The sequence below is a fragment of the Dasypus novemcinctus genome, chromosome 14 (genome assembly GCF_030445035.2).
Source record: "Dasypus novemcinctus isolate mDasNov1 chromosome 14, mDasNov1.1.hap2, whole genome shotgun sequence".
Taxonomy (NCBI): domain Eukaryota; kingdom Metazoa; phylum Chordata; class Mammalia; order Cingulata; family Dasypodidae; genus Dasypus; species Dasypus novemcinctus.
In genome coordinates this window covers 102,048,996-102,074,144 of record NC_080686.1, presented here as the reverse complement: position 1 = coordinate 102,074,144, position 25,149 = coordinate 102,048,996, and the positions used below count along the sequence as shown (strand labels likewise).

Here is a 25,149-nt window from a genome sequence, read left to right as displayed (position 1 = left end):
TTCAGAGCCAGAGGATGTGGTTTCATCTCCCGATTCTTCCACCAAGTGGCTCTGTCTTGGGAAATATCCCTTAAGTTCTCTGATCCTAAATTGCTTTACCCCTAACTTGGAAATGATAAATAATAATAATACCCTATCTCCTTCATCAACTTGCCATGAGGATTAACTGAAATAATGTACATACCAGTGCTCCGTGGAGCTTTATTAAGTTCAATATTGATATCAATTGTCATTTCTATCTTCTTGTCAATCCTCAGTTAGCCCAGGGCAGCTGTTCCCTAAATATTCATTAGACTGAATCAAATTGAGATGCTGGCATCAGTGACTTTTGTCGAGAATGGAAAATATTGAGTTTGTGTTTAAGAATCCTAGAGGGAGGAAAATACGCCCCATTCTCAAAATGGAAACAGAATGCCGTCCTGGTTCTGGGTCCAAATGCTGGAGGAGTTGAGGAGGCTGGAAGCCTTCCCCCTCTTCCCAAATGAAAACAGGCCTGGTGGTTTCACCAGTGTCCAGCTGACTGCAGTAAAGAAGAGGCAGCTGGGCAGATCAAGTACAAGGCATCTCTTGGTGCTTAAAGAAGTCTCACTCCTGTAGGCTCCTTCCTGGCTGTGTGCTCAGAGCTCAGCCACCTCTCATTGTGAAGAGGGAACTTGACACCATTCACCACTGCAGTTTGCCTGTGCTTCTATGCCTTTACTTGGTAGAGTGAAAAGACCTGGGTTCCAAATCCAGCTCTCACTTAATAGTTCTGTGTTTGGCAATGATGGCTGTTAGTGGGATAATACTTACAGGAAGTAAGGAAAGAGATGGGCACAGAGGCAGTTTCTGGCCAAAGTTGACCTAGAAGTTTGGTGGTTGAGTCAGAGCGAGAGCAGGGTTTCAGCTGCCCACTCATGCTCCCTGCCTCGTTCCAGGGCCATTAGCTGGACCTGGGGCTTTGTAGTTCTTCTTTATATTGCTGTCTGCACAACCACTCAAGAGGTGGGCACCTTATCCCCACTTCAGAGATGAGCTAGATGAAGTTCAACCATGTCTAGTGTCTTGTCTGAGTCATGCAGCAGGTATGTGGTAAGTGGGGGCACAGGATTTGAGTTAGGACCCACTGACCCCTTGGGCCTAGATTCCTTTGTTTAATTGAAACTGAACTTTCTTAGACAATTTCATTTGCTTGTTCAGACTGTTGTATCACTGCTGACAGAGTCAGACAATCCTCGCCAGTTCTTTCAGAGCCAGCAAGCCACAGGGTCAAGGGCACTCGGCTTAGAGTTAAAGACGTTGAGTTTCAGACAGTTCTTTGGGGTGTGCCTTTTGCACACCACTAATGCCAGCCATTTTCTCCGGGCTGTTCTCATTTATTAGGTGTGAAAAATGCTGTCTGCATCTTGGTTGTTAAACATGCTGAATTGGACCGAGAGGTGTGCGTGCTCTGCAGTGTTACAGACGGGAGGGCATGGCGGCGTTTCCCTCCTACCCCCCCAGTTTCTCCACTGAATTGGGACGGGATCTCCCTCTCCAGTGGGGCTGGGAGAGCAAAGCCTAACTGTGAGGGTGAACTCTGTGTTTATCTCTCTTTTTCCTTTCTCTCCACCCTCAGGGTCTGATGGGTCCAGAAGGCAACAGTGGACCTCCTGGTTTGCAAGGTCTCCGAGTAAGTTGACCGTCTTCCTTTGGTGATGTCCCACCTCTCCCACACTGGCTGTCATTTTGTGAGCTCTGCAGAGGAGATGGCGCCAGCCTCAGGACCTTGGCGTGCACACTGGCAGCAGGGCGAAGGGCTGGGTCCGTTCACAGACATGGGTTGAGGGCCTGCTGGGTGCTGGGAGGTGGCAGCATGGAGTCATGTGCCCCCAAGTGATCGGAGCCCAGTGCCGAGGGAGCACAGGGCAGTGGGCACGCGTCCAGCTGGGGTCCAGCCCGGGCTCCTTGAAGGAGGTGATGCTTGGAGCTGAGGGGGGGGAAAAGCGTGAGAGACAATGAGGCAGACGGGACTGAGGTCCGCCAGCGTGCTGGTAGGTGCTTTAATCTAAAAATCCGTAATTATTCACTCTCCTAATAGCTCATGGTATGCCATTTAATTTCGCTCAATTTAATTTGATTTTCTTTAATTAAGCACCTGCCTTCTTATCCAGATTGTGCAGTTCACCGGGAAGCACAGCTCCTAATACGGCACGGTGCGTTTTTAGAAAGGGGGCATAGCAGCACGCTGGGCTGGGGCCCCCTCGGCCCCCACAGGCCCTGGGCGGGACCCTGGCTCAGCTCTGAGGCTTCCGTTCCCAGCGCGGTATCGGGCACAGAGGAGGGAGTCTACCCGCCTGTGTCGTCTTCTAAGCTGTCAAACACGTGCCATCTCTGACTGCGTCACGTAGAGAACCAGGCCGCAACCACCCAAAATGGGACAGGTGGCCCTGCGAGCAGCACCTGGAGCTTCGCATTCAGAAGCCACATGACTGAGGCAGGACCTCGGCAGTGGGGTCCCGGGTGCTGGGCAGAGGCTGCCCAGGTCACTTCGTGGCTCTCGCCCCTGGAGGGTGTCGCCATCTGCCTCAGTGTCCCAGTTCTGACACTGGGTCAGACCGCTCTTGGTCTCTCCACATGGACTCCAACCTGGCCTTACCCTGTGGGAACTTTGTTTTGGGGTTTTCAAACCACTGCTGCCCACAGGAACTCTCTTGGACCCCCCAGATTCCCTGAGGACCAACTGCCATTGGGTCTGACTTGAAAGTCTGGGGCCTGATGTGCAGAAAGGTGTCACTGGGGGAGAGCATGAGTCACTCGGTCCTTGGACATGTCACCGCTCATTCAACATCACCAGCACTGGCCTCAGTTTCCCTATCAGTCAAGTGAGACAGGTGGATGGTCAAAGCTTGGGTGATTTCTCCTCTGCGCAGTGGAAGGGTCTGGGGCTGGCAGACCAGGTCGACCTGGGTTGAAGCTCAGCTCCCCTTCTCAGCAGCTGGGTGACCTTGCAAGTCGCCTCCCCTCTCTGAGCCTCTTACAGTAGAGGGGGCAGCAGGTTATTGTGAGAAAACGCACCCATCGTGGAGCCTGGTCCCTGGTGGGCCGGTGAAGTGTGGCAGCTACTGCAGCCCTCGATCTCTCACATGCCCAGGCATGTAATAAGAGTCCAGCAATCTTTTTACATCTGTTCTTTATATGCACAGATGTCATTAAAGTGTGGGCGAAGCTTATTTTCTTTGGCCTTGGACTCCTGCCAGTAGAACTTTTCCTAACATAGCATTGGGTGACAGCTGCTTATCCAAAGGGTGTTTATCTAATTGACTGTTACTAAGGAGGAGAAGGATACATCTGGCTTGGAGCCTGCTTGCCTTGCCAAGGCCCCCACGTCCTTGGGCATGTTTTGGGTGTGCTCCCCAGGGACAATTGCCATCACCCTCAGAAGCACTTTTTGACTCCTGAGAGCCATCCTGTGCCACCATGCAGGGAGCCTGGCCTGGCCTGGCCGTAGCACAGTGCCAGGGGTTTTGGGAATCGGGCAAAGGCCTAGGGATTGGAGGGATCCAACAGGGAGCCCAGACAAGCGATGGGTGGAGGAGGGTGGGGTCGGGGCGAGGCCTTCGGGGAAGGGATGGAGTCATTGGATTCCACTGGGCTGCAGTTCTCACAAGAGCGCTGCAGGTGAAGGGCGCCCTGCGTGTGGCCGCAGGGGAAGGGCCCGCTGCACGTGGCTGCAGGGAAAGGGCATGCCGTGTGTGGCCTCTCAGCTCTCAGACCTGGGACTGTGCCACTTCTCTTCCTTCCCTCCCTCCCTCCCTCCCTCTCTCCTTTCTTTTCTTCCTTCCCTCATGGTCAATCTGTCAACAAAGCCCACACTGAGCTTTTACAAATCACACACACTGCTCAGGGCTTTGGGAATTGCTGAAGAGATTAAGGTCTTCCTGGCAGCAGCTCAGCCTGCTAGGACACTTGATGCATATAAACAGATCATCAAGATGCCTTAGAGGGGACCGACAGAGGCTAAGAATGCCCTAGGAGCAGGGAGCTCTGTCCAATGAAGTGGGGAGGCTGCCGGAGGAAACGGGCTGGAAACCAGGAGAAGCTGGTGTGAGCGATGGCCTTGCAGGAGCCAGCAGGTTCAGCAGAACTGGGGGCAGCTTTGACGGGACTCCCTCAGGTCCAGGAACTGCCCCCCAGCGGCCCTCCTGCCTCCCCGCACTTGGTTTTACCGGCCCAGCTTCTCGTGGGCGCCTTCCCCTGCAGCTGTGGACACAGCTTCCAGTCCAAACTCTGCCAGCATCACACTGGGGACACGGGACCAATCCCTTCCTTTTCTCTTCCTGTTTCTCTTTTCCTTTTTAAAAAGGAAAAGGGTTCTGCAACCCTTGTTCCTTGTCTCGTCCCCATTCCTTCCTTCGGCAAACTCATCCATTCAACAATATTGATTAAGCTCTACCGCGTGTCAGGCTGTCTTCTAGCAAGTGGGATGGTTCCCTGGACAGGCGAAGTTCCTGCTATCCTGCTCACGTTCTACCAAGCAAGGGGAAAGAAACCTCATAGTTAGCATTTAGATAGGTGATCCTGTAGGTCTCACTGAACAGGTGGCCTTTGAGCAGGTAGGTGCAAAGGAGGAGAGAGTTGGCCAGGCTGAGAGCTGGGGGAAGGGCGTGCAAGCAGGCAGAGAGCTGTAGCAAAGGCCCCGAGGCACAAGCAAAGGCCCCGAGGCACAAACAAAGGCCCCGAGGCACGGCATGCTTGGCAGGTTGGGGCTCAGGGACCCATGTGGCGAGAGCAGGCAGGGGCCAGTAGAAGGGGAAGTCAGAGCCTTGGGGGCCACTTTCTGTTGGACCATTATAAAGATTATGGCTTTTACTGTGAGTGAAATGTGGAGCCATTGTTGTAGGTTTACAAACACTCACACTTTTTATTATGAACATTTTAAACTTCTAAAAGTAGAAAGAAGAGTGAAAAGATGCCCCATATACCCCAACTCCGGCTTGGTGCCCATCCCCCCACAGCAGACTTGATTTCTTTATACCAACATCTGCTCCCACCCCGAATGTTTGCAGCAACCCCAGATGGCATCAGGCCAGCCCATCATCCCATCTGGAAATGTTTCCTTACGTACCTCTCTAAAAGATAAGGCATCCTAACTGAAACAAAACCGTAATACCACTCTCCCTTCTAAATCCCATGGAAAAATGCTTCCTGACCTTTCACCAAATACTCGCTTAGGGTTCGGCATCCCCGGGCTGTCCACTGAGTCCTGGCCACGGCCGGTGGAGCCTGGACTGCGGAGGGGAAGCGGGTTGGCTGGGAGACCACAGGGCTGAGCGCAAGAGGAGGGAGGAGGGCTCAGGCCCGGCGGGCGCCGGGGGCGGAGGGCCTCGAGCACCTGCCTGGCCAAGCCCAGGTGGGGCCGTGCGGGACCGAGAGGAAGCACGGCAGGGAGCCAGGGGCTTAGAGCACGGGCCAAGAGGGGAGCAGTGGGCGGGCAGCGGACACCCCCCAGTCCCAGCACGTGGTAGGGGGTGAGCACGTGCCACTGGCACTGACGCCCCCAGGTCAGACTGTGGTTGGAACTGGTTTAGTTTTCCAGAGGCAGCACCTCTGGAAAAACAGAGCAACGAAACATGATGCTGGAGTGAGCTTGGAAGTAGCCTCCTGCTCTGCTCGTCCCTGGGTGGGTTGGGGACACCTGAGAGCGGAGGCCTTACCTGCCAGATGCCCTCTCCCCTTCCTTGGCTGTGACCCCTCCTGTCCTCGTCCTCCACTTCAGTGACAGCATCGCTCAGGAGAGCTCCTTGACTTCTCCGAGACAGTGACAAGCCTCAGGCACCTGGGAACTGAGGAGCAGGGTGGGGACAGGAGCACAGGCCCTTTATTTAGGGCCCTGCACCAGGCAGGAGAATCCCTGGCAAGGCCAGGGTGGTCATTTTGGACAGTGCTGGTGTTTTTCCCCAATGGCACAGGGAACTGGGAGAACTGGGGCTTCAGCTGCCTCCACCCCAGCCTGCTGGCCTGGGCCAGGCTGTGGCTGCCCCAGGGCGCCCGCTTGGATGGAGGCAGAGAAGCCCCTGCCATTCTTCCCGAGGTTTGTTTCCTCCTGGCTGGCTGAGCTAGTGCTAGCAGGTCTATCAGGGCGCGCTTGGAGAGACCGCTGCCCTCGGCGGAAGTGGGCAGGGCGTGCTTGGAGAGACCGCTGCCCTCAGCGGAGGTGGGCAGGGTGTGCTTGGAGAGACTGCTGCCCTCGGCGGCGGCGGGCCGGGCGCGCTTGGAGAGACCGCTGCCCTCGGCGGGGCATTGGTGGTCCCCGGGAACGTTCAGCTCCTGCACCAGCCTGGCTCCGAGCCACGGTGCCTCTTACACTCAAAGCCTTCCAGGAGGTGCTTTCCCTCCTGAATTCTGCCATTCTCTAATGAACCACCCCATAATAGGCATCCTGAACCTCTCACATCACCCTATTTTCATTTTCTGGCTGATATTTTTCATATTATAAATGTGTGTAGTTTTGTTTTCTTCACTAGAAGAAAGTCAATTTCTTCTAGCGAAGAGGTCTTTTTCTTGTGTGTTTTCCTACCTGAAGTACCTAGAGGAGTGTTGGCAATTGCAAAGCATATATAATTCCATGTGTAAACATATAGACAACGTGTGTCTACACACATGACAAGGAATAATGCGATTCTGGCCCTGGAGTGAATGAATCACATGACCTTAGAGGTGCAAAGAGAGGACTGGGCATCTGGTCACCTGATGTCCAATATTGGGCAGAGAATGTCCCATTTTAAAGAAGGAAACCTGTCCCTTCTTGAGCCTTTACCTTGCTTTGTGGCACTGAATCCCGCCTGAAATATCTAACTGCTCTCTTTCCTCTTCTCTGGGCAAAACATGATTTAAGAACATTTTACGTTGTCAGTCATTTAATGCCATGTGCAATTTGGAAGGTATAAACTTAAGAATTGTCGCAATAGAAGGGATCCCTGAGGCTGGCAGTGAGGAACTTAATGTCCAGAAAGTCAAGGTCACTTTGTAATGGCTCTTCCTGCAAGTTGGCGACAATCTCTCTGGTTTTGAGACATTTTCTTCTGGTTTCTCGTCTCTCTGGTTAGTAGATGAGAACTGAAGATGTAGCAAATGGGAATGTGCCCTCTCTCAGAAAAGATCTCCAGATGTCTCATGGTGGAGTTGATTGCATCAGGTGCTTTTAGAGCACATCTGAGAAGTGGAATCTATCTTTGCTCTCTGTCTAGATAGAAAATCGAATTAACATGAGAGAAAAGCATCAGGGCTGATTAAACCATCAATACGTAGCGGACACTTAGCGAGTGCATTTTTTGCACTCATATTTCTTACATCATGCTCACAAGAATCCTATGAGATGTGGCTGTTTTAATCCCATTCTGCTAATGAGGAAAAAGGATGTAAAGGAGTTAATCAAATTACCAATGTCACTGAAATTGTAAACGGAGGGGCCAGGATTAGAACTCAGATCTGCCTGGCTGTGCTTTAGAAGGCGTGTCCACATACACACCTGATTTCTAAGCCTGACGCTAACAGTGCTTGCCAGGGGTGCTTGGAGAGCTCAGGTCCCTCCTACCTATCAGGGCCTGCTGGGCATGATCAGTGGGCACACCTGGCTGCCCTCCCCAGCTGTTTCCCTTGGCTCTGAGGGCCCCTCCCGGCTGACAGTCATCGCCCACCAGCTCTGACTTCTGTTGGGTTCCAGGGGAGAAACCGAGGAGGTCTTGGTCAGCGGCAACCGTAGCTGTGCTTTTGCAATCGGTTAAACCTTTTTCCTGCCTCTCCCTGCCCCGCCAGATGGTAGCACACCGTTTGGATCGCAGGCTACTGTTTATTCATTTCATGGTGCGCAGCCAGGGTTCACGTCAGGACACCCCGGTTTTCCCCAAGCACCTGGTTTTAGCTCAAACAGTAGAAAATAATCGTGTTTGACGTTTGGAGGCATGGAGAACAGTAACCAAGCAAAGACCATATGGCACATATTAGAATCACTTGCCCAAGCAATCCTTTCATCTGTTAATAGCCCCTCAACTGGCTGTGTTAACTTGTCCTGGCTGGGAGGCAGTGGCTGCTCAGAATTTATAGACTTCCCTCTTCTCTGTGGGCAGACAGGCAGCCTTGGAAATAGCAGTTCACTCAGCATCCTGGCATTCGGAATGGCTTGAAAAATCTGCCCTCATGATTAATTGCGAACATTTATCCAGATATTGTGGTGGGGAGGAATTTAAAAGAGAAGAAAAGAAAAATTACAAGAAGCCAGATTATTAATAAAACAGTTCTTTATTTCTGCAAAACTTGCCCTTGCCAACATTTCTGAAATCCCCACGGCCAATTATGGGTCTAAAATGTAGAGATCACGTGGCTGCTGCTGCCTTACCTGCCGTTACTAGAGCTGCCACGACCACAATTAATCCCACCAGCTCACCACTGCCACCTCGACCCCACCACCCCCGCCTCCACCATCACCACCACCTCCACCTCTACCAACACCACTGCTACCTCTACCACCACCGCCTCCACCATCAGCACTACCACCTCGACCCCACCACCCCTGCCTCCACCATCACCACCACCTCCACCATCACCACCAACACCACTGCTACCTCTACCACCACCACCTCCACCATCACCACCATCACCACTACCACCACTACAACCATCATCACTACCATCACCACCACCACCTCAACCACCACCACCATTACCCCCACCTCCACCACCACCTCCACCTCTACCACCAATACCACTGCTACCTCTGCCACCACCGTCACCACCATCACCACTGCTACCACCACCACCACCTCCACCATACACTACCATCGCCACTACTACCGTCATCACCGCCGCCATCACCACTACCACCATCATCACCATCAACTATCGCCACTACCACCATCATCACCTTCACCTCCATCCCCAAAGGAGCCAGAATGGTGATATTACTATTTCTTCTGCATCATTGTCCTCCTCCTTCTCATTATTGATTACACTTGAGTGATACTTTACTATGCTTTGTATGCCACTTCCTCAAATATTAAAATATTTCTTCCACCACTATCTTTTGAGATAATTGTAATGATTATAGTTTTCCACACAGGGAAACTAACACTCAGTGAATTAAGTAGTTTGCCTTTTCTCATCTGCCTGAGATTTAGAACTCTTTCTTACAATAAATATTGTACAGGAAAGAGACTGGGGGCAGAACACAGGGAATTCCTCTAATTGCAGTGAGTGGCCAGGTCTGCACAACCATTTGCTTAGAGCTTTGTGCCCCACCCCTGGCGATTCTGACTCATTAAATCTTGGGTGGAACCTGGGAATCTCTGTCTCAAAGAAGTTTTAATCTTTGTTGGGACTTCATGGAAGAGCAACACTGGACTGGGATGTGATTTTGACAAGTCCAAATGGGAAAGGGGCATTGTGGGCAGTGTGGGCAACATCTCAGAAGCAGGGAGTCCTAAAGAGGTGTTTGGGACTGAGGTAAGAGGCAACTTGAGCTGCAGCTTCAGTGAGCCCTGGACACTAAACTAAAAAGGCAGGTTGGAATCGCAGGGCCTGGCAGTCTCCAAGTTGACAGTTCAGACGTTCTGTCTTTTAGGTAAAAAGAGCCTCTGGCTATTTTAGAGATGGCAAGTGACTTGAAAAGAGCACCTTTTAGCCTGTGGGAAGAATAACCTGCCAGCACAGGCTGCCCCAGGAAAGCCTGGAGGGGAGAGGCTGGGCATGAGGCAGGGTCCTCTCCTGAGGTGGTGACTGCAGGAATGGAAGGAGCAGACCCGAAGCCAAGGCTTGGAGATGCAGCATGGGTGCTCAAGCTTATGACTGATGAAAGGGTCTGCCGTTTTTGGGGGGTGGCTGCTTTGTGACACTGCCATGACCATGAATTTCTGATACTCTTCTTTTTCTGGCTCCTGTCAGCACCCTCTTCCTTTTATTAATCTTTGCTAAAACCCTGAAGTTTGGGAGGTTTTTCTTCTCCAGATGCACTTCTCTCTTTCTCAGCCCCTCCTTCCTGCCATACATCTCCCTCTCTGGGTATACTTCTTTGACTTTATTGGAAGGAAGTCCCTTACACATTTCATACCTCTTAGGTGTTCCTCTCTTTGAGCATTAGTAACGTCATCATGGAAGGTCCCCAGGCCAATGGCAGAAGTCCAGAGCCACTGAGACCTCCCAGCATCCTCCAAAGCTGAGGGGAGGGAACCAGATGTGCAACCCCATCTGCACTGACATGTCAGTGAGCATTCCCACTCGGTCACAGCCCAGACCTGCACACGCCTTCTCTCTCTGACCCTTTCCTACCGACCATTAAACGTCCCAGCCCCTCATTTCAGTCTGCCCTCTCAACAGGGAGGCTTGAATTTGGATGATTATTTGCCAGGCCATGCCCCTGACCTTGAGGGAAAATGATTTATTCATCTTATAATTAACTGGTGACTCCCTGTGGAATAACCTGGAATCGAGAGGAGGGAGTGTGGGTCCAGATGGCAACTCGAGGCTGCCTCATCCACACAGCCCGAGGGCGGGGAGCCGGCAGCCTTCCCTCTCTCGTGGCTGCCTCCGGAGATCTGTGTTCATCGCAGCAGCTCAGCATGGAAAGGGGACCAAGGGGCTCCCAGGCCTGGCTCACTTCCGAAGGGTTCTGTGACCATACTTTGAATTTTGCCTGATGAATGTCAGGAAACTCATGCTGGCCTCATTGCATCTTGCCCAGCTCAGGGGGAGGAGAACGATGCCATAAGCCCCCCGCCGTGGCTTCTAAACAGAGCCAACGCACTCTCTCTGCAAGTCGGTCGCCCTGTTGCCCGCCCTCCCTTCTCTCTCCCCTCTCCTGGCCGTGGCCCAGGCCTTGTCATCTCACATGGTGACAGTGGCTCATCTGGCCCACAGAGGTGTTTGAACAGCACCGGGTGTGCCAGGCACCGCCTGCACCCTGGGGTACAGCCTGAACAAAGGCAGACCGAGCCACTGCTCTCAGGGGTCACCGCCCAGCGACTGTGGGCAGGCAACACCTGCACATTCGTAAGCAGCACATGTGGTGCGGGTACAACTGTGGGAAAGACGGCAGGACGAGGGGGCCTGCTGCGGCCAGGGGGCCTGCTGCGGCCAGGCGGGGCCGCGAAGCTACTCTGACCTTGGGCACCTGGGCGGAGGACAGCCGCACATGTGCTGGACCGAGGGGCGGACCCGCAAACGTGCTGGGCGGTCCAGGCGAAGGAAAACCGTGCGAGACGCGAGCGCGAAATGTACCTGGAATGTTCAGGAATAACGCAGGGGGGCCGGGGTGGCTGGAGTAAGGGCAGGAATGAAAGGGAGGGACAGACGGGGTAGCGGGCAAGGAGGCTCGGAGGGGCGACCTCGAGGCTCGAGTGAGTTGGGACCAGGGCTTGGAGCAGATGTGACCCATCTGGTGTGTGCTTTAGGAGTGTAGTTGTGGGGATTCGGGGAGGGAAGGGTGTGTGATTTCCATGTGAAGGAGGGCAGGTGTGGGGTTCAGGAGAGGGATGATGGTAGGTGCCCAGGGCGTGGCGTGCGTCATGGGCGTGTTGAGAAGCGGCTTGCCAGCCATGCTCCCTCCTGCCGGCAGCTTCCTGAGCCAGCATACATCTCACCGTCCTCAGTGGTTGTTCCAAAGCCTTGACCCTCCGTGGCCGCCCTTGGCCCAGGGCCCTTCCTCACTCCCCACGGAGCCCGTCTGCCTCACCCTCGGTCATGGAGTCCCTGTCCTGGATTTCATAGAGTCTTTGCCAATGTCTTGCTCTCATCTGCCTCTGAGCATTTGCCCATTCTGTTCCCTGTACCCTGCTTGTCCCCACAGGTTGCTGTCCTTCCTCCCCACCCCCGGCGTCACCTCGGCAGCCCCTCCTCCAGGAAGGCTTTCCATCCCCGATGCACCGCGCGTGCCCGTCCTGTGCTGTGCTGATTGGAGCGTGTCACACAGTTGCGGCCGTCACCCCCAGGACACCCAGAGCTCCTTGTGGACAGGTCCTGCCAGGGCATGCCTGTGTCCCCCGGCGACTGGCACACAGGGCTGAGCGGGCGGGTGGCTGGCTAAGCAGGGGAGAGACGCTGATCAGCGCCTCCGCTTCCAGCCCCAGTGAGCCCAGCCTCGCCAGGGGGGCCCTCGGGATGTGAGGACTGGCAGTGACTTAGAGAACGTCCCCCACCCGTCCAGCCAGTCCCCGCTCCTGGGTGGCCCCACCACCCTGGTGCCCTGATCAGGCAGCGTGTTAAGAGCCGCACGTCCCGGAGATCTGCCCGTGACCGACACGCTGCCCGGGGGCTGCTGAAGTGGCAGCGAGAGGGGGCAGCAGAGGCCAGCGAGGCCCCACGGGGAGGGGTCTCCTCTGGAGGTTGGAGCAGAGGGGTCCAGAGGGCGTTTCCTGGGTTTAGTGCACCCTGAGGGCTTGCGAGATACAGAGGGAGGGAGAGAGGGAGAGGGAAGGGGGGAGGAGGAAGTGACCAATGGGGGGGCTCAGCCTCAACTTGGCACAGTCCAAGGGAGGGAAACAGGCGTTGTGTGTATTTATGAGGTGGGGGTGGGCAATGGCCACACGCAGGAGCCCCAGGGAGCCGAGAGCCGGGACGGCCAGAGGGGCCAGTGACAGCAGCGGCCGACCCTTCTGAACCATCATCCAGCAGACGTGTTTAGAGATATTTTGTATAATTTCTCCCTTTTACTCACCTGGGGGGTCCTGAGAAGTGCCACAGTGGCCTGGGTTAAAGCTCACTCCGAGCCGTGTCACCTGCGTGGCATCAACCTAAAGCCTAACTTGTTTCTCCACCGTCAAATGGACTGAAAGTAGCACCCCAGGATTGTCTCGGGGAAAACGAAGGAAGGAAAGTATGCGAAGAGCTTGAGGAGGGTCTGCGCAGGATAGGTGCCCAATTCACATTCTCAGCTGGCTTCTAATTTCTGATTGCAGTGCTTTTATTTAATCAGGAGAGTAATAAGCAAGAAAACAAAAAGGCCCACATTCCCCGCTGCGGGGAGTCCCGAGTACATAATTACGCCATGCAATGTGCAAATTAAACCCACATCACACACCTTGGTCTTGTGGCAGGATGTGCACTCTGGGGCTTACCAAGGCAGGTGACCCCCTCCCCCGCCGCGGTCACCCTGCTGGCGATAGGTGGGCATGTAGCCTGACCCTAGCAGCAGAAGGCGGGAAATGACCCAAGCGGTCATTAAATCTTGTTTCATCCTTCTGGCGAAACTGTGTCGCTGGGCAAGAGAACGCAGGCCGCTCGCCGGGCGCTGGTGTGAACCACCAGGATGCGCCGGCAGGTGCCCTAGGAGATCGAAGGGCGAGCTCCAGGTGACGGAGAAATCAACGGAGGAGACGGGAGAGCGGCCGGAGCGAGCGAGAGGGGGGCGTGCAAGCTTGCACGCGTGTGTGCGTGCATGTGCAATGCTTGCCTGTGCGCCCATCTCTGCAGAGGTTAGCCGCCGTCGGGTCAGATTAGTTGCCTTTAAGGAAGGAGCACGGCAGGGTGAGCTGCGGGTTTAAGGTATCCCTTTCGGTAAGTTCGCGGCGGGAGCCGTGTGTGACCATACGTTACAAGCTGGGACCCAAAACCCGAGCCCTTCTCCCCAGCCCAGCTGCTCTTCGTAGGGCACCCCTGGAGGCGTAATCGCTAGTGAGGGAATTAGAGACCCGAAGGCACGAGGTCACGCCCAGGCGGCTCCTGGTGACGAATCGCCCTGTTAACTGTGGCTTCTTCTTTTTCACTCAGGGGAAGAAAGGCGAAGTGGGCGCACCTGGGATCCCGGGACCGCTGGGGCCACAGGTAACGCCCACCTTTAGTTCTCCTCCCGTGCCTGACGAGGGAAATGGGCAGGAGGAGGCTGGGGCCCCTGGAGACCGGGGTGATGCAGGCTCCCCTGAGGAGGTCCCATCTCCCCCGAGGGACCCTGTGCAGCTGTCAGGAGGGGCCAGACCTCAGGGGCCCCCAGGCATGTGGACACGGGGCGTGTGCAGGGGTGCTCTGTGGGGCCACATCCCTGTGCACCAAGCCGGGGGTGGAGGGGCAGCCAGCTGGGACCTAGAGGGGACCCTGGTGAGGGGGCCAGGCGCATCGAGAGGACGGGCAGCATCTAGGGGGCAGGGGCCCCGTGCTCTGGTCTCAGTCGGACTCCACGACTTGGTGACCTGGGCCAGGCCCCTGCCCTCTTGGGGCCTCAGTTTCCCCTCTGTAAAATGAGGCGTCGCTCTTCCTAGGCACATGCTGCCCTCCCCCTGGCCACTCTCCCTCGTCCTACCCTGTCCCCCATCTCTCTCCCAGGGGTCCACCGTCTTATAGGACTCAGCTCCACGGCCACCTCCTCGGGCCCATGCTTTGCCCAGCTCCTCGGCTCCTGCAGAGCTTCGCACGTGTCTTTGCTGGTGTGGCCCCGTGGGTGCCACCACCACCACCCCAGGGGCAGGGCATGGACACCGGGCTTGGAACCCGAGCCCCTCACTCCCCAGGTGGCCTCGGCCCCTGAACTCTCTGAGTTCCCTTTACTGGTAAATCGGCCTCACCTGGAGCCCCTCCCCGTGCCCTGGTGTGGCTGAGTTGCAGCAAAGGCCTGCCCCTCGGGGTCAGGAAATTCCCCGGAGCCCCGCCTGGGAATGCACAGTTAGGGAGGCAGGGAGACCCGGCTTCAAATCCCACCCTCGCCCCTTTCCTGCTGGGCAGGTGGGCAAGATACTTAACCGCCTGGGCCTCCGTGTTATCATTCATTGAAAATCACAATGAGTGCACGTCTCAGCACGGGCAGACCTTGAGAGCATGTGCTGAGCCCAGTAGGCCAGACCCGAAGGGACAGGATGGCAGATTCCACTTACATGAAATACCCAGGAAAAGCAAATCCATAGAGACGGGAGGAGGTTAGAGGAGCCCAGGGACTGGGGACGGGAGGAATGGGGAGCGTCTGCCTAAGCGGGACAGAGTTTCTGTTTGGGGGTAGCAAAGTTTTGGACACAGAGGGTGGTGATGGCAGCAGAACAGCAAAAGGGACTGACGCCACTGAGTTGTGTCCTTAAAGATGGCTCGAGCAGCAGGTATTAAGTACCCACTGGATGCCAGATCCCACGCTGGGCTCCAGGGATGTCAAATCAAAGCTGTCCTGAGAAACCGGCTGCAGGCTGGAAAGAGGCAGGTGCAGGTAGAGGCAGACGAGCAGGTGCATTGAGCCCTGGGGGGGGGCGGGGCTCGGGGCTTGGCAGAGGCCTGGAGGAGAGTCCCTGCGCTGATCCAGAACCCGAAGGGCTGTTCCACGGTGAGAGCTCCTGAAGGGGCAGCCCGGGAACAGGAGGGACGGGGAGTGGGCGCTCGGTTCTGCGCTGGTCAGACACTGCCGTGTCCATGTGGAGTTGTGTCCGTTCATCGCAGGAGGCTCCCTGCTCGTCCCCATATGAAGTCTAAAGCCGCTGCTCTGGCCTGGTGTGTTGGCAGAGGCAGTGCTGCTTGATGCCGCACCAGGGACAGAAGTCCCCTGGAAGAGGTGGGGCACATGGTGGTGGGCGGGGGTCTCACGGCCTGGGCCTCTGTGCAGAGGCCCCCGAGGCCAGCACTCCTTACGGTTGCGCCCCCGCCCTCAGAGCCCATCAGAAGAGCCCTCACCAATGGGGCACAACTTCCCAAACCAGCCAATGTTTGCCAGGCGCACCTAGAGTGTGATTGCCGTGCTAATTTATGCAAGTAATTTTCATGCATCTTCAGAACCCATCCAGCTTCGTGAATCTACTCCAGTCAGAACGAGGGGGTTATTATGAATAATTATCACCCTTCCTTTATTAGTAATAATTAGGTAAATTGGTTATTTAGGCATCATTATTGTAACTAGTAAGCATATTAAATAACTAGTCAGCATGGTGTCAGAGGGAGCGAATGTTGCTTCATAAATAATGATTAGACTGATTTGTTAATTAATAAATAGATGCATTCCTTAGTTGTTTTCATTAGTAATAATTAAGGCAGCCATGTATTTGTTGTTAACATTTAGAGCTATTGGCTAATTTGCCTCTCATTAACAATTAGACTACTTGGTTGCTTAGGCCTTTTTCTTAAAGCGCAACGACAGAGAGAGAGAACTAACGTTGGTGAAGGCCCCCCATGGGCTGGGCTTGCTCCAGAGAGCCGAGGGAGGGCTCCCCGGTCCACCTGGCACAGCCGGGGGATCTGTTCAGGGGGCCTGGGGCGACCAAGGAGCTGAACCTGGCCATCGTCTCCTTACGCTGGCATTGCCATACACTAAATACTAAAGTAGAATTACTTTTAAAATTAGCCTTCTAATTTATAATCTTTAATCCAAGCCTTAGAATAGCAGACAGGAGATTTAGCCCAGGTCAGAAACCCTGTGAGGGTCCAAACTTAAATTCCTGTCCGCCCGTCTCTTGGTTCCCTGAAGAAATGAAGCAAGGAATTCGTGATTTCACAAATATCTGTGGAAAGGACAGAGTGTGGCAGATGCTGGCTGGGGGCTGAGGGCTCAATCGTGACTCGGAAGCTCATGGTTTAGGAGACAGGAACTGAACCCCGTATGGGGCTTCTGCCCTGGAAGGAGCTGTCACGGCGTCCATTCCGCTCTTTGCTCAGGGCTTGGACACCGGATCATGCAAATGGTTTGGTTTCCTGTAGAAAGCACTGGAAATGGAGGCAGAGAAGCCCATGTGTGCCCGCAGGCATCTTGAGCAGTTTCCTCCCTGTGCCTCAGTGCTCTCACCTGGGCAAGAAAAGGGTTGTCTTGGATGCTCTGTAAGCTCCAGCAGCCCCTGTGTATACTCATTTTACTCCTTCCCGTATTGGGACACAGACCTTCTCTGTGGCCCAAGATATGGCTGGGGGACATCATAAATGCCGACTCAGCTCTCCTCAGATGTGGGGCCACAGATGATTGTAAATGCAGATTCAACTTTGACAGGCAGTCACTTGCCCTCTGGTCCTCAGAGCTGACCATTTCACACCCTCTTGTCTGTATTCACGTCTTCAACATCCTCCACCCACCTCCCCTGCTGCTCAGCTGGTGGCCTTGCCCTGTGCTCCACAGATTAAATAGGACCAGAGAAACTGGCACACTTCCAAAAACCTCCAGCCTTCTTCGCCCTGCGTTTGTGCTCACAGGCTCTGCCCTTCCTGGGCTGCACTGGACGAATATCCCTGCTCCAACTGTGGCCGACTCCAACACTTGTGTTTGGGTCCCAGCCCTCCTTGTCTTCTCAAAGACTTCCCTCCAGTGCTTATCAGCCTCACACCCTCTCTACTGAATCATTCCTATCAGCACACGTGTGAGACACATCTTAAAAATAACCCACTCTATCCAAGATTCCTTCCAGCTACCGGCTAATCTCTGTTCCCTTCACCGCAAAACCCTAAAATCATTTCTGCTCGGTCTCTACTTCTTCCCCTGTGAGTCTGTCCCCGGGTCATTTATGTCTGCTCTCGTCTCAGCAAACCACCAAGCAACCCTTGTCGAGGCCACCAGGGCTTACCAAGGAAACACCGTAATTCTCCAGCTTCATCTTACTTGACCTCTCAAAGGGCCATTTCCACCCTTCTTGAAACACATCCTTCTCTCTCGCAACACAGAACCCTGCTTTTCCTGCTACATTCTAGGTGGTCAATGTGAGTCTTCTTTGCGCTCTCCTCCAGCTCTATCAAAATTCTAAACGAAAGCTAAGAAAAGAGCCATGGGACTGTCCAACCCCTTCCCATGACCCCGGCAGGGTGTGCTTTTACGTTCTGTCTGTGCAGCGCCCACCCAATCCTTTCACACGCTCTTCCCTGGGCTCCAGCCTTGAAGAACCCCCCGCCCCCCTGGCTGCTCCACCTGCAAGCATCACAGGTGTCAGACACTTATCAATGACAAGAACGACTGCCTCCCACCCCCTCCTCCAAGCGGCTCCTTCTCAGGGCCCCCATCTCAGTAGTGGTGCCCCCTCCACCCAGATGTCCAGGACAAAACACAGATGTTGCCCCGACTCTTCTCTTTCCTTCATTCCACATAACCAATCTGCTGCTCAGTCCTGTCTGTGTCTTCAAAGTACACCCAGAATCAAACCCATCCTCACTCTCTCCACTTCTAAATCCCAGACCAGCCCATCGTCGTCCCCTGTGCTCCCTGAAACACGGTCCCTGCCTTCCAACTTCTCTCCTGTTCTCTCCACCGTCCCTCTGCCACGTAACATTCCTAGTGAGCTGCGGGCGTCAGCTCTGGGGCTTCCCGCAGCCACTAGCATCAGTCCTTGGGCCTCTGGCATGCCCATGCCCTCTGCGCTGCTCCCTCTCCTTCCGTGAGCTTCTTCGCCTTGACTTTCTCTCTTTCTCAGAAACACATGCGGCTCCTTCTCACCTCAGGCCCTTGCTCTTACTTTTATTTCTTTCCTGGCCCCTTCTTGTCATTTGAGCCTCAGTTTCACCCTCCAGGGAGGCTTAGTCACAATCACGTTTTTACTTATTTTACCTCTAGGATTTATAGCATCCAAAACTGTCCTTTTTGCTTGCTTTTCTGAGTTTGTTTTCTCCCTCAGCCCACCTCTTCACCAGCTCGTAGTGTCTCAAGGACCAGGGACCCCAGCAGAGTGGGCACTCCTTAATTATTTGCCTTTCCCTCTCCTCCCCTTCTCCCTCCACCTTTTCCACTCTACCTCTTCTCCTAGTAAAATGATCAAAACCAGACCTGGCCCCCGCCCTCTTTGGTCTTAAAATCCAGCTGGGAAATGGTGGATGTTCCCTTGATTATTTTATTACTTCTCACTCCTCACATGGCGGCAGGGGAGAAAGCTTCACAATCTATTCCTCCAGTGTTTTTCAAATGATTTGTTTTATTTTCTTCTCCTTCTTTTTTTTTTTAATTGATTTTGTAAAAATATTACATTAAAAATTATGAGGTCCCATTCAACCCTACCACCCCCACCCCACCACTCCCCCCGTAGCAACCCTCACTCCCATCATCATGACTCATCCATTGCACCTGGTAAGTACATCTCTGGGCATCTCTGCACCCCATGGTCAATGGTCTACATCATGGCCCATACTCTCCCACATTCCATCCAGTGGGCCCTGGGAGGATTTACAATGTCCGGTGATTGCCCCTGAAGCACCATCCAGGGCAACTCCAAGTCCCAAAGGCGCCTCCACCTCTCATCTCTTCCTGCCATTCCCCATACCCATCAGCCACCATGTCCACTTTTCCCACTCCAATGCCACCTTTTCCCTGTGGACCTTGGATTGGTTGTGTCCATTGCACCTCTATGTCAAGAGGAGGCTCAGATTCCACATGGATACTGGATGCAATCCTCTTGCTTTCAGTTGTAGGCCCTCTAGACTACCTGGTGTGGTGGTTGTCCTTCTTCAACTCCATCTTAGCTGAGTGAGGTGAGTCCAATAAATCAGATTGTAGGAGCTGAAGTCTGTTGGGGCTCAGGGCCTGGCTATCATATTGTCAGTCCAGAGATTCAAATCCCCTAAATATATCTTAAACCCCAACACCAACTACAATTCCAGTAAAGTAGCATGAAATTCTTGTGCAAAGAGATCCCATCTGAGTCCAGCTCCATCACGCAGAAACACCGGCTCCAAAGAAGGGCCATCTGCCATGGCAGTAAACCCCATCTGCCATGACCATAGAACCCGTGGGTCTCTTTAGCCCTCAAAGGAACGAATACCTGGGGTTGTATCTACTTTATCTGTCTCTTAGACTCTGCTCAGTTATGCTTAAGGGCAATCCTTCTGAAAGCCTCCAGACTCTTTTTTAGAGAGTCGTAGCCATATAAATTCATTTCTCCTTTCCATTTCCCCCTTACATTAGGTCAAACAGCAATTTAAAGTCATGTTATTATATATAGACAGTGATATTCTGCTGATCCGCATTGAACCTTCAATTCCAGGTCATTTTCCAGTTGCATCATCAGTTGGTACTTGGTAGTGATCCCTCGGTGCCAGAGAGGCTCATCCCTGGGTGTCATGTCCCACGCTGGGGGGAAGGCATTGCATTTACATACTGAGTTTGGCTTCGAGACTGGCCACATTTGAGTAACATGAAGGCTGTCAGGAGGAAATTCCCAGGCACAGTGCTGCTCTAGGCCTTGTTCTTATTTCAGGCATATAGGCTTACAAGCATAGTCATTAGTATCATGCTCTCACTGTTGGACCCTCATTCCTTCCTGGTCCTTACAGTTGCACCTGGGGACTGCCACTGCTCCCCTAGGGGCCATGACAGAGCACCCCCGGCCAGGAACCCAGTACCCCCCCAGCTTTAGTTTTTAATTGTTGCCACTATGAGTATATCCAAACATTACCATGCACCCTGGACATATGCCCTGTATAGCTCCCTGTCAGCCCTATATCACCTGTCAATAGTGTCCTACGCCAGTATTCCTCCGCCACCACTGCCAAACCACTCTGTGATCCAAAACCTCCCGAAAATTGAAGCCCAATATAATGTCAGGATCCCTTACTAGCAAAATGGGATAAGGCGATGGGTTTAAAGGTCAGGTACAGAATACGTGTTGACTTGGAAAAATTCTACATCCTATCTTTTTCTTTTTCTTTTTTTCCCTAATTATTGAACTTCTCTTCACAAGAGCCCTAGACCACAGCAATTCATATATACAATATACAGTACTCCCACACATCCACCATAGAACCTTTTCCCTTCCACAGTGATATTCTTATAACTTATTCATATCATATTTACTTAAAGTGATGTACAGACTCTGAGACAATAGCTTTCAAACAAGGCGACATCCGCGCTTACCGGATGTCGTGTCCATACCGGATCCGTGGTCCGTACTTTAGGATATACAGTTTTCTAAATTTTTAGTTATCCTATGTTTTACATTATGGTTAACATTATTAGTCTGTCATCCCCTATATGTTTATGGTGTAATATTACATGTTTTATATCCATCCCTGTGCACTCTCGCGAAACTCCTCTCTTACCCCACATTTACTTTGCTTTCACACATTTAACATCCATTTTCCCATCCCCTTGGTGCCCACAGTGACAGCCAACCTCCATTTCCCAAGGAGCCACGTCCAGAGACACTTGCAACAGTGTTCAGGGCCCAACTTAACTGCCCCAATGCCCTGGGAGCCACCCTTTCTCTAGAGAGATACGGTTCCCTCTGTTTGATGGCATTAGTCCTCCCCAGGATGTGGGTCCACCCCCACTCTCACTACTTGGGTCTCTACCCAATGGTACCACCCACTCTGGCAAAATGAGCATTCACACATTTCCCAGGAGCCCGTCCCACATCAGACCATCCCCTCCGAGCATCCTAAACAAGTAACCCTCTTATTTTGATACGATTTTCTCAGCATTTTACTCTCAACCAACACCTGACACTCTCCTATGTTCATATGCTACCCCTCCCTCCCCCCACTTTTTGGGCAATATTACCCATCCGCCCATCCCCAGCCCCCCTCAAACCCGCATAGCCCCACCCAAAGTTTGTTTTAAATGAAAGCCAAATGTATGATATAGATAAGTCCAAGCTCCTCTGAGTGAAATAAGGATGGGAGCTAGAGAGACCCTCCCCCAAAGCACACACACAACATGCCTCCTAAGCCAAGTCCTTGGAACCCTGACTCCCACTGGCTCTGATCCAGAGCATCCATTTCATGATGAGGACGCCAAGGCCCAGGAAGGAAGAGCACCTTACCTGTGGCATTGTGGAGAGTTCCTGGCATCGGCAGAAGCTTGCATTTGAATTCTGGCCTGCCTTTCCCTCCATTTCTGTCCTGGGTACCACCATTCACAGGTTTCCTTTCTCCAGGGAAAGCTGAGATTCATTTGTCTTTGCACACACGCACACACACACACACACACACATACACACACACCAGTTCTGGAGCCCCCAGCTGGCAGCAGGCACTGTTCTCTGTTGAATGAAAGAGTCTCCTCAACTTCTGAGACCCTCCATTCCCTCCAAAAGATAAATATTGAAGGAATAATTGCAAGTGCTTCTTGGCAGGTCCCCTGAAAACTTACACCCCCTCTATAAAGGAGGGGAGATAAAGCAGAGATCTTTGGCATTCCAGAAGATTTTTAAAGGAGAAGGGGAGCCAAGGGCTTCCTAGTGCCTCAGAAGCTGGTTAAGTCTATGCAGAAAGAAACAGAAAATGAATTCACCCCTGCTTTCCTATGATTTAGCATCAGTCATCTGGTTGAATTCGGAAAGTTACCAACTATGTGGCTTAGATGGCTCTTCTGTTCAGGGCACAGCTCATGTTGATTTCAGGAGAAAGAGAGTGTAAAGAGAGGGTCCTGGCTACAAGGTCATCAGAACACCCAAAAAGCTTGCCTACTTTCCTTGTAGTCATTGCCCACCATAGTCACGTCACCAAGGACATGGGGGATCATTTAATTTTTTTTAATATATATATTTTTAAAAGATACGTCTATTACACAAAATGTTACACAAAAAATATAGGGGATTCCCATATGTCTCACTCCCCATACCTCCCACTTTTCCCCACATTGACAACTTCTTTCGTTAGAGTGGTACATTCATTGCAGATTATGAAGACATTTGGACATTGCCACTAAGCATGGATTATAGTTTGCATTGTAGTTTACACCCTTTCCCACTCAACTCTCTAGGTTATAGTAGGGTATATAATAGCCAGCATCTGTCATTGCAGTGTCATTCAGGACAATTCCAAGTCCCGAAATTGCCCACATCGTATACCATTTTTTCCCTCTCCCTGCCTTCAGCACTTCCAGTGGCCATTGTCTCCACATCAATGCTATAATTTATTTCATTGCTAGAGTCACAATAATTCTATAGTAGAATACCAGTAAGTCCACTCTAGTTCATATTTTATTCTGAAATCCTGAGGATTCTGGGATGGTAATGCCCACTTCACCTCTAATTGAGAGGGGGCCTTGATCCCATGTGGCTGATGGATAGGACTCTCTTGCTTGCAGTTGTAGACTCTCTAGGTTCCTTGGTATGGTGATTGTCCTTGTTAGTTGTCCTGGGTGAGTCCTGTGAACTGGAAAGTAGGTGTTGCAACTTTGCTGAGGCTTAGGACCCAGCCAGCACATGGACTGCCCAGAGATTCAAGTCTCTTGGACACACACCTACCAACTCCAGCACCAACTATAGGTTCAGATAGAAGGGACAGAAGAGGCATGTGTGGAGAAATCACAACTGAGTCCAATTCTGTCACACTTGGGAGCACAAACTCCAAAGTAGGGCCCACTGGCAAGGCACCAAACTCCTGAGCTATCTACCATGACTGTAGGACCTGGGTGTCTCTGGACCCCTCAGGAGCCCCACTATTTTTGGTTGTATCTACTTTGGCTGTCTATGAGATCCTGGTGAGACGTGCATAAGCGTTACCTCTGGGATGACCTCCCGACTCACTTTGAAGTCTCTTAGCCATGTAAACTTGTTTGTCTTTACCTTTTCCCCCTTTTATTCAAGGTCTTTTTCCAGTTGCATTGTTCGTTGATACTTGGTAGTAATCGACATGGGGGATCTTAAAGCACAAGGTCCAAGAAAGCTGAGTCATGTCAGCCTCCATCACAGTGTTCTGATACCTGCCTGCAGCCCTCAGCCAGTGATATCTTTGGATTTACTGGAACTTTCTTAATGTTCGCAGTTGCCCCGTGGAAGTCTCTTTGCTGCCCTGTGGGATCTTGAACTCACACATTCAAAACAGAACCCATCGTCCTTTACCCCAAAACCCAAGCTGTCCCTTCCCCTGCAGGGTCTCCCATTTCCACTAAAGCCCCTCCCCCTCAGGTCCCAGAGGTGTCCATCTCCCAGTCCACTTGGTCGTGGCATTGGGTCACGGCCAAGAGCTCCTCAGACTGGCCCCTCTTCCTCCCCCTCTCGCCTCCCTTGCTCTAGGACCAGTGTGGTGTTTCTTGTCCACTTTCCCATTTGGGCTCTTTCCTGGTTGTCCCTTCAGGATTTCTTTTTGCCAGTGGCTTCTAAGGAGAGTAGATGGTGTAGCTTCCTATGCATAAATCTGATCCTGTTCCTCTCTCTGGGACACATGTTTGTGCTGCCTCTTCTTACCCCAGTCTTGAGACCAAGTTCAATATGCCTCTGCCCCCACCCCTTGCTCTGTGTCCCAGTCACTTTGCCTGTTCCCATTTGTCAAATGACCCCCCAGTCTTGGCTCAGCTATTCCATTCTTCTGCAATGTCCATTCTCTCCTCTCCCATTTTAGTTTGGCCCTAGTTGGCCCTAATTTGCCCATCAAAGCCAAGCTCGCCCTCCCTTCTGAGATGCATCTGATATCCCCGCCATGCCTTCACCTAATTTCTGTGGCTTTACGGCATACCCACTCTTTGTTGGCATTTTCCCTATTTTAATTACATTCAGCAACTTGGTGGTTCTACCAAATAACTCTGCAGTGAAAGTACTATTGTACCCACTATATCTTTTAAGAAAGCAGGTTTTAGTGAAATCGTATCTCTTGCCTCAAATAGCACAGCTGCCTGGGACTAAACTCTGTCCTTGATGTCAAACCCCACTGTTTTTCTAGGAGGTCATGGGCATATATTTTATCCCTTCTGATATCCTCTGACCTTAGGGGGAGTGGGGACTGGGTCACCTGGAGATCCCACCGAGCACACAGCGCATACCTAAGAAGGGTTGGCAAGAAGAAGGTGCCCCGTCTCCCACCAGACTGGACCTCCAGGAAGAACCTCTCCCGGGTGCCTCAGGGTTGTGCACAGACTTGAAGGAGGAAAGGCTCTTCCTGCCTGCTTCCTTGAGGGCATCAGCAGGTGTTGCCAGCATCCCGTCACCCACTGACACCCTCGTCTTCCAGCCTCCCAGACGTCACTCTCACTCACAGACACTCTGTCCTTTTGTTGGCTGTGATAGATGTTGCCTCGCCTTTGAGTCCCTGAAGGCTCCTTGGGGACGCGAACATTGCCGTGTTCAAGCGTGGCTGGACTGGAGGCTGCCTGAGAGCCCGGGGCGGTGCAGCCTTGCCCACCCCTGCAGGCAGACGTCTCCTCTGCTCTAATACCATGGAAAGCTGAGGATTAGAATTCAAGGAAGCTGATTTGAGTCTGGGTCTTGCCCAAAGTTCACAGGGGTCCCCCATGTCCTGGCCACCTGGGCCTCAGTGTCCCCATGGTCGAGGCATTGCCCGGCTTTATTGAGTGTCAGTTTCGGACCCTGTGTCATCCTCCAAATTGAGCTAGTTTCGGAC

At 52.7% G+C, this 25,149-nt stretch overlaps 1 protein-coding gene across 1 annotated transcript in view; it reads left to right on the top strand.

The window, feature by feature from the left end:
• COL22A1 (collagen type XXII alpha 1 chain) overlaps window positions 1-25,149 on the top strand; it is a 246,506-nt gene that overhangs the window by 103,331 nt on the left and 118,026 nt on the right. The window contains exons 21-22 of the mRNA XM_058276085.2: window positions 1,598-1,651; window positions 13,717-13,770. Of these exons, the coding sequence (XP_058132068.1) occupies window positions 1,598-1,651; window positions 13,717-13,770 (108 nt within the window). The remainder of the gene's footprint in view (window positions 1-1,597; window positions 1,652-13,716; window positions 13,771-25,149) is intronic.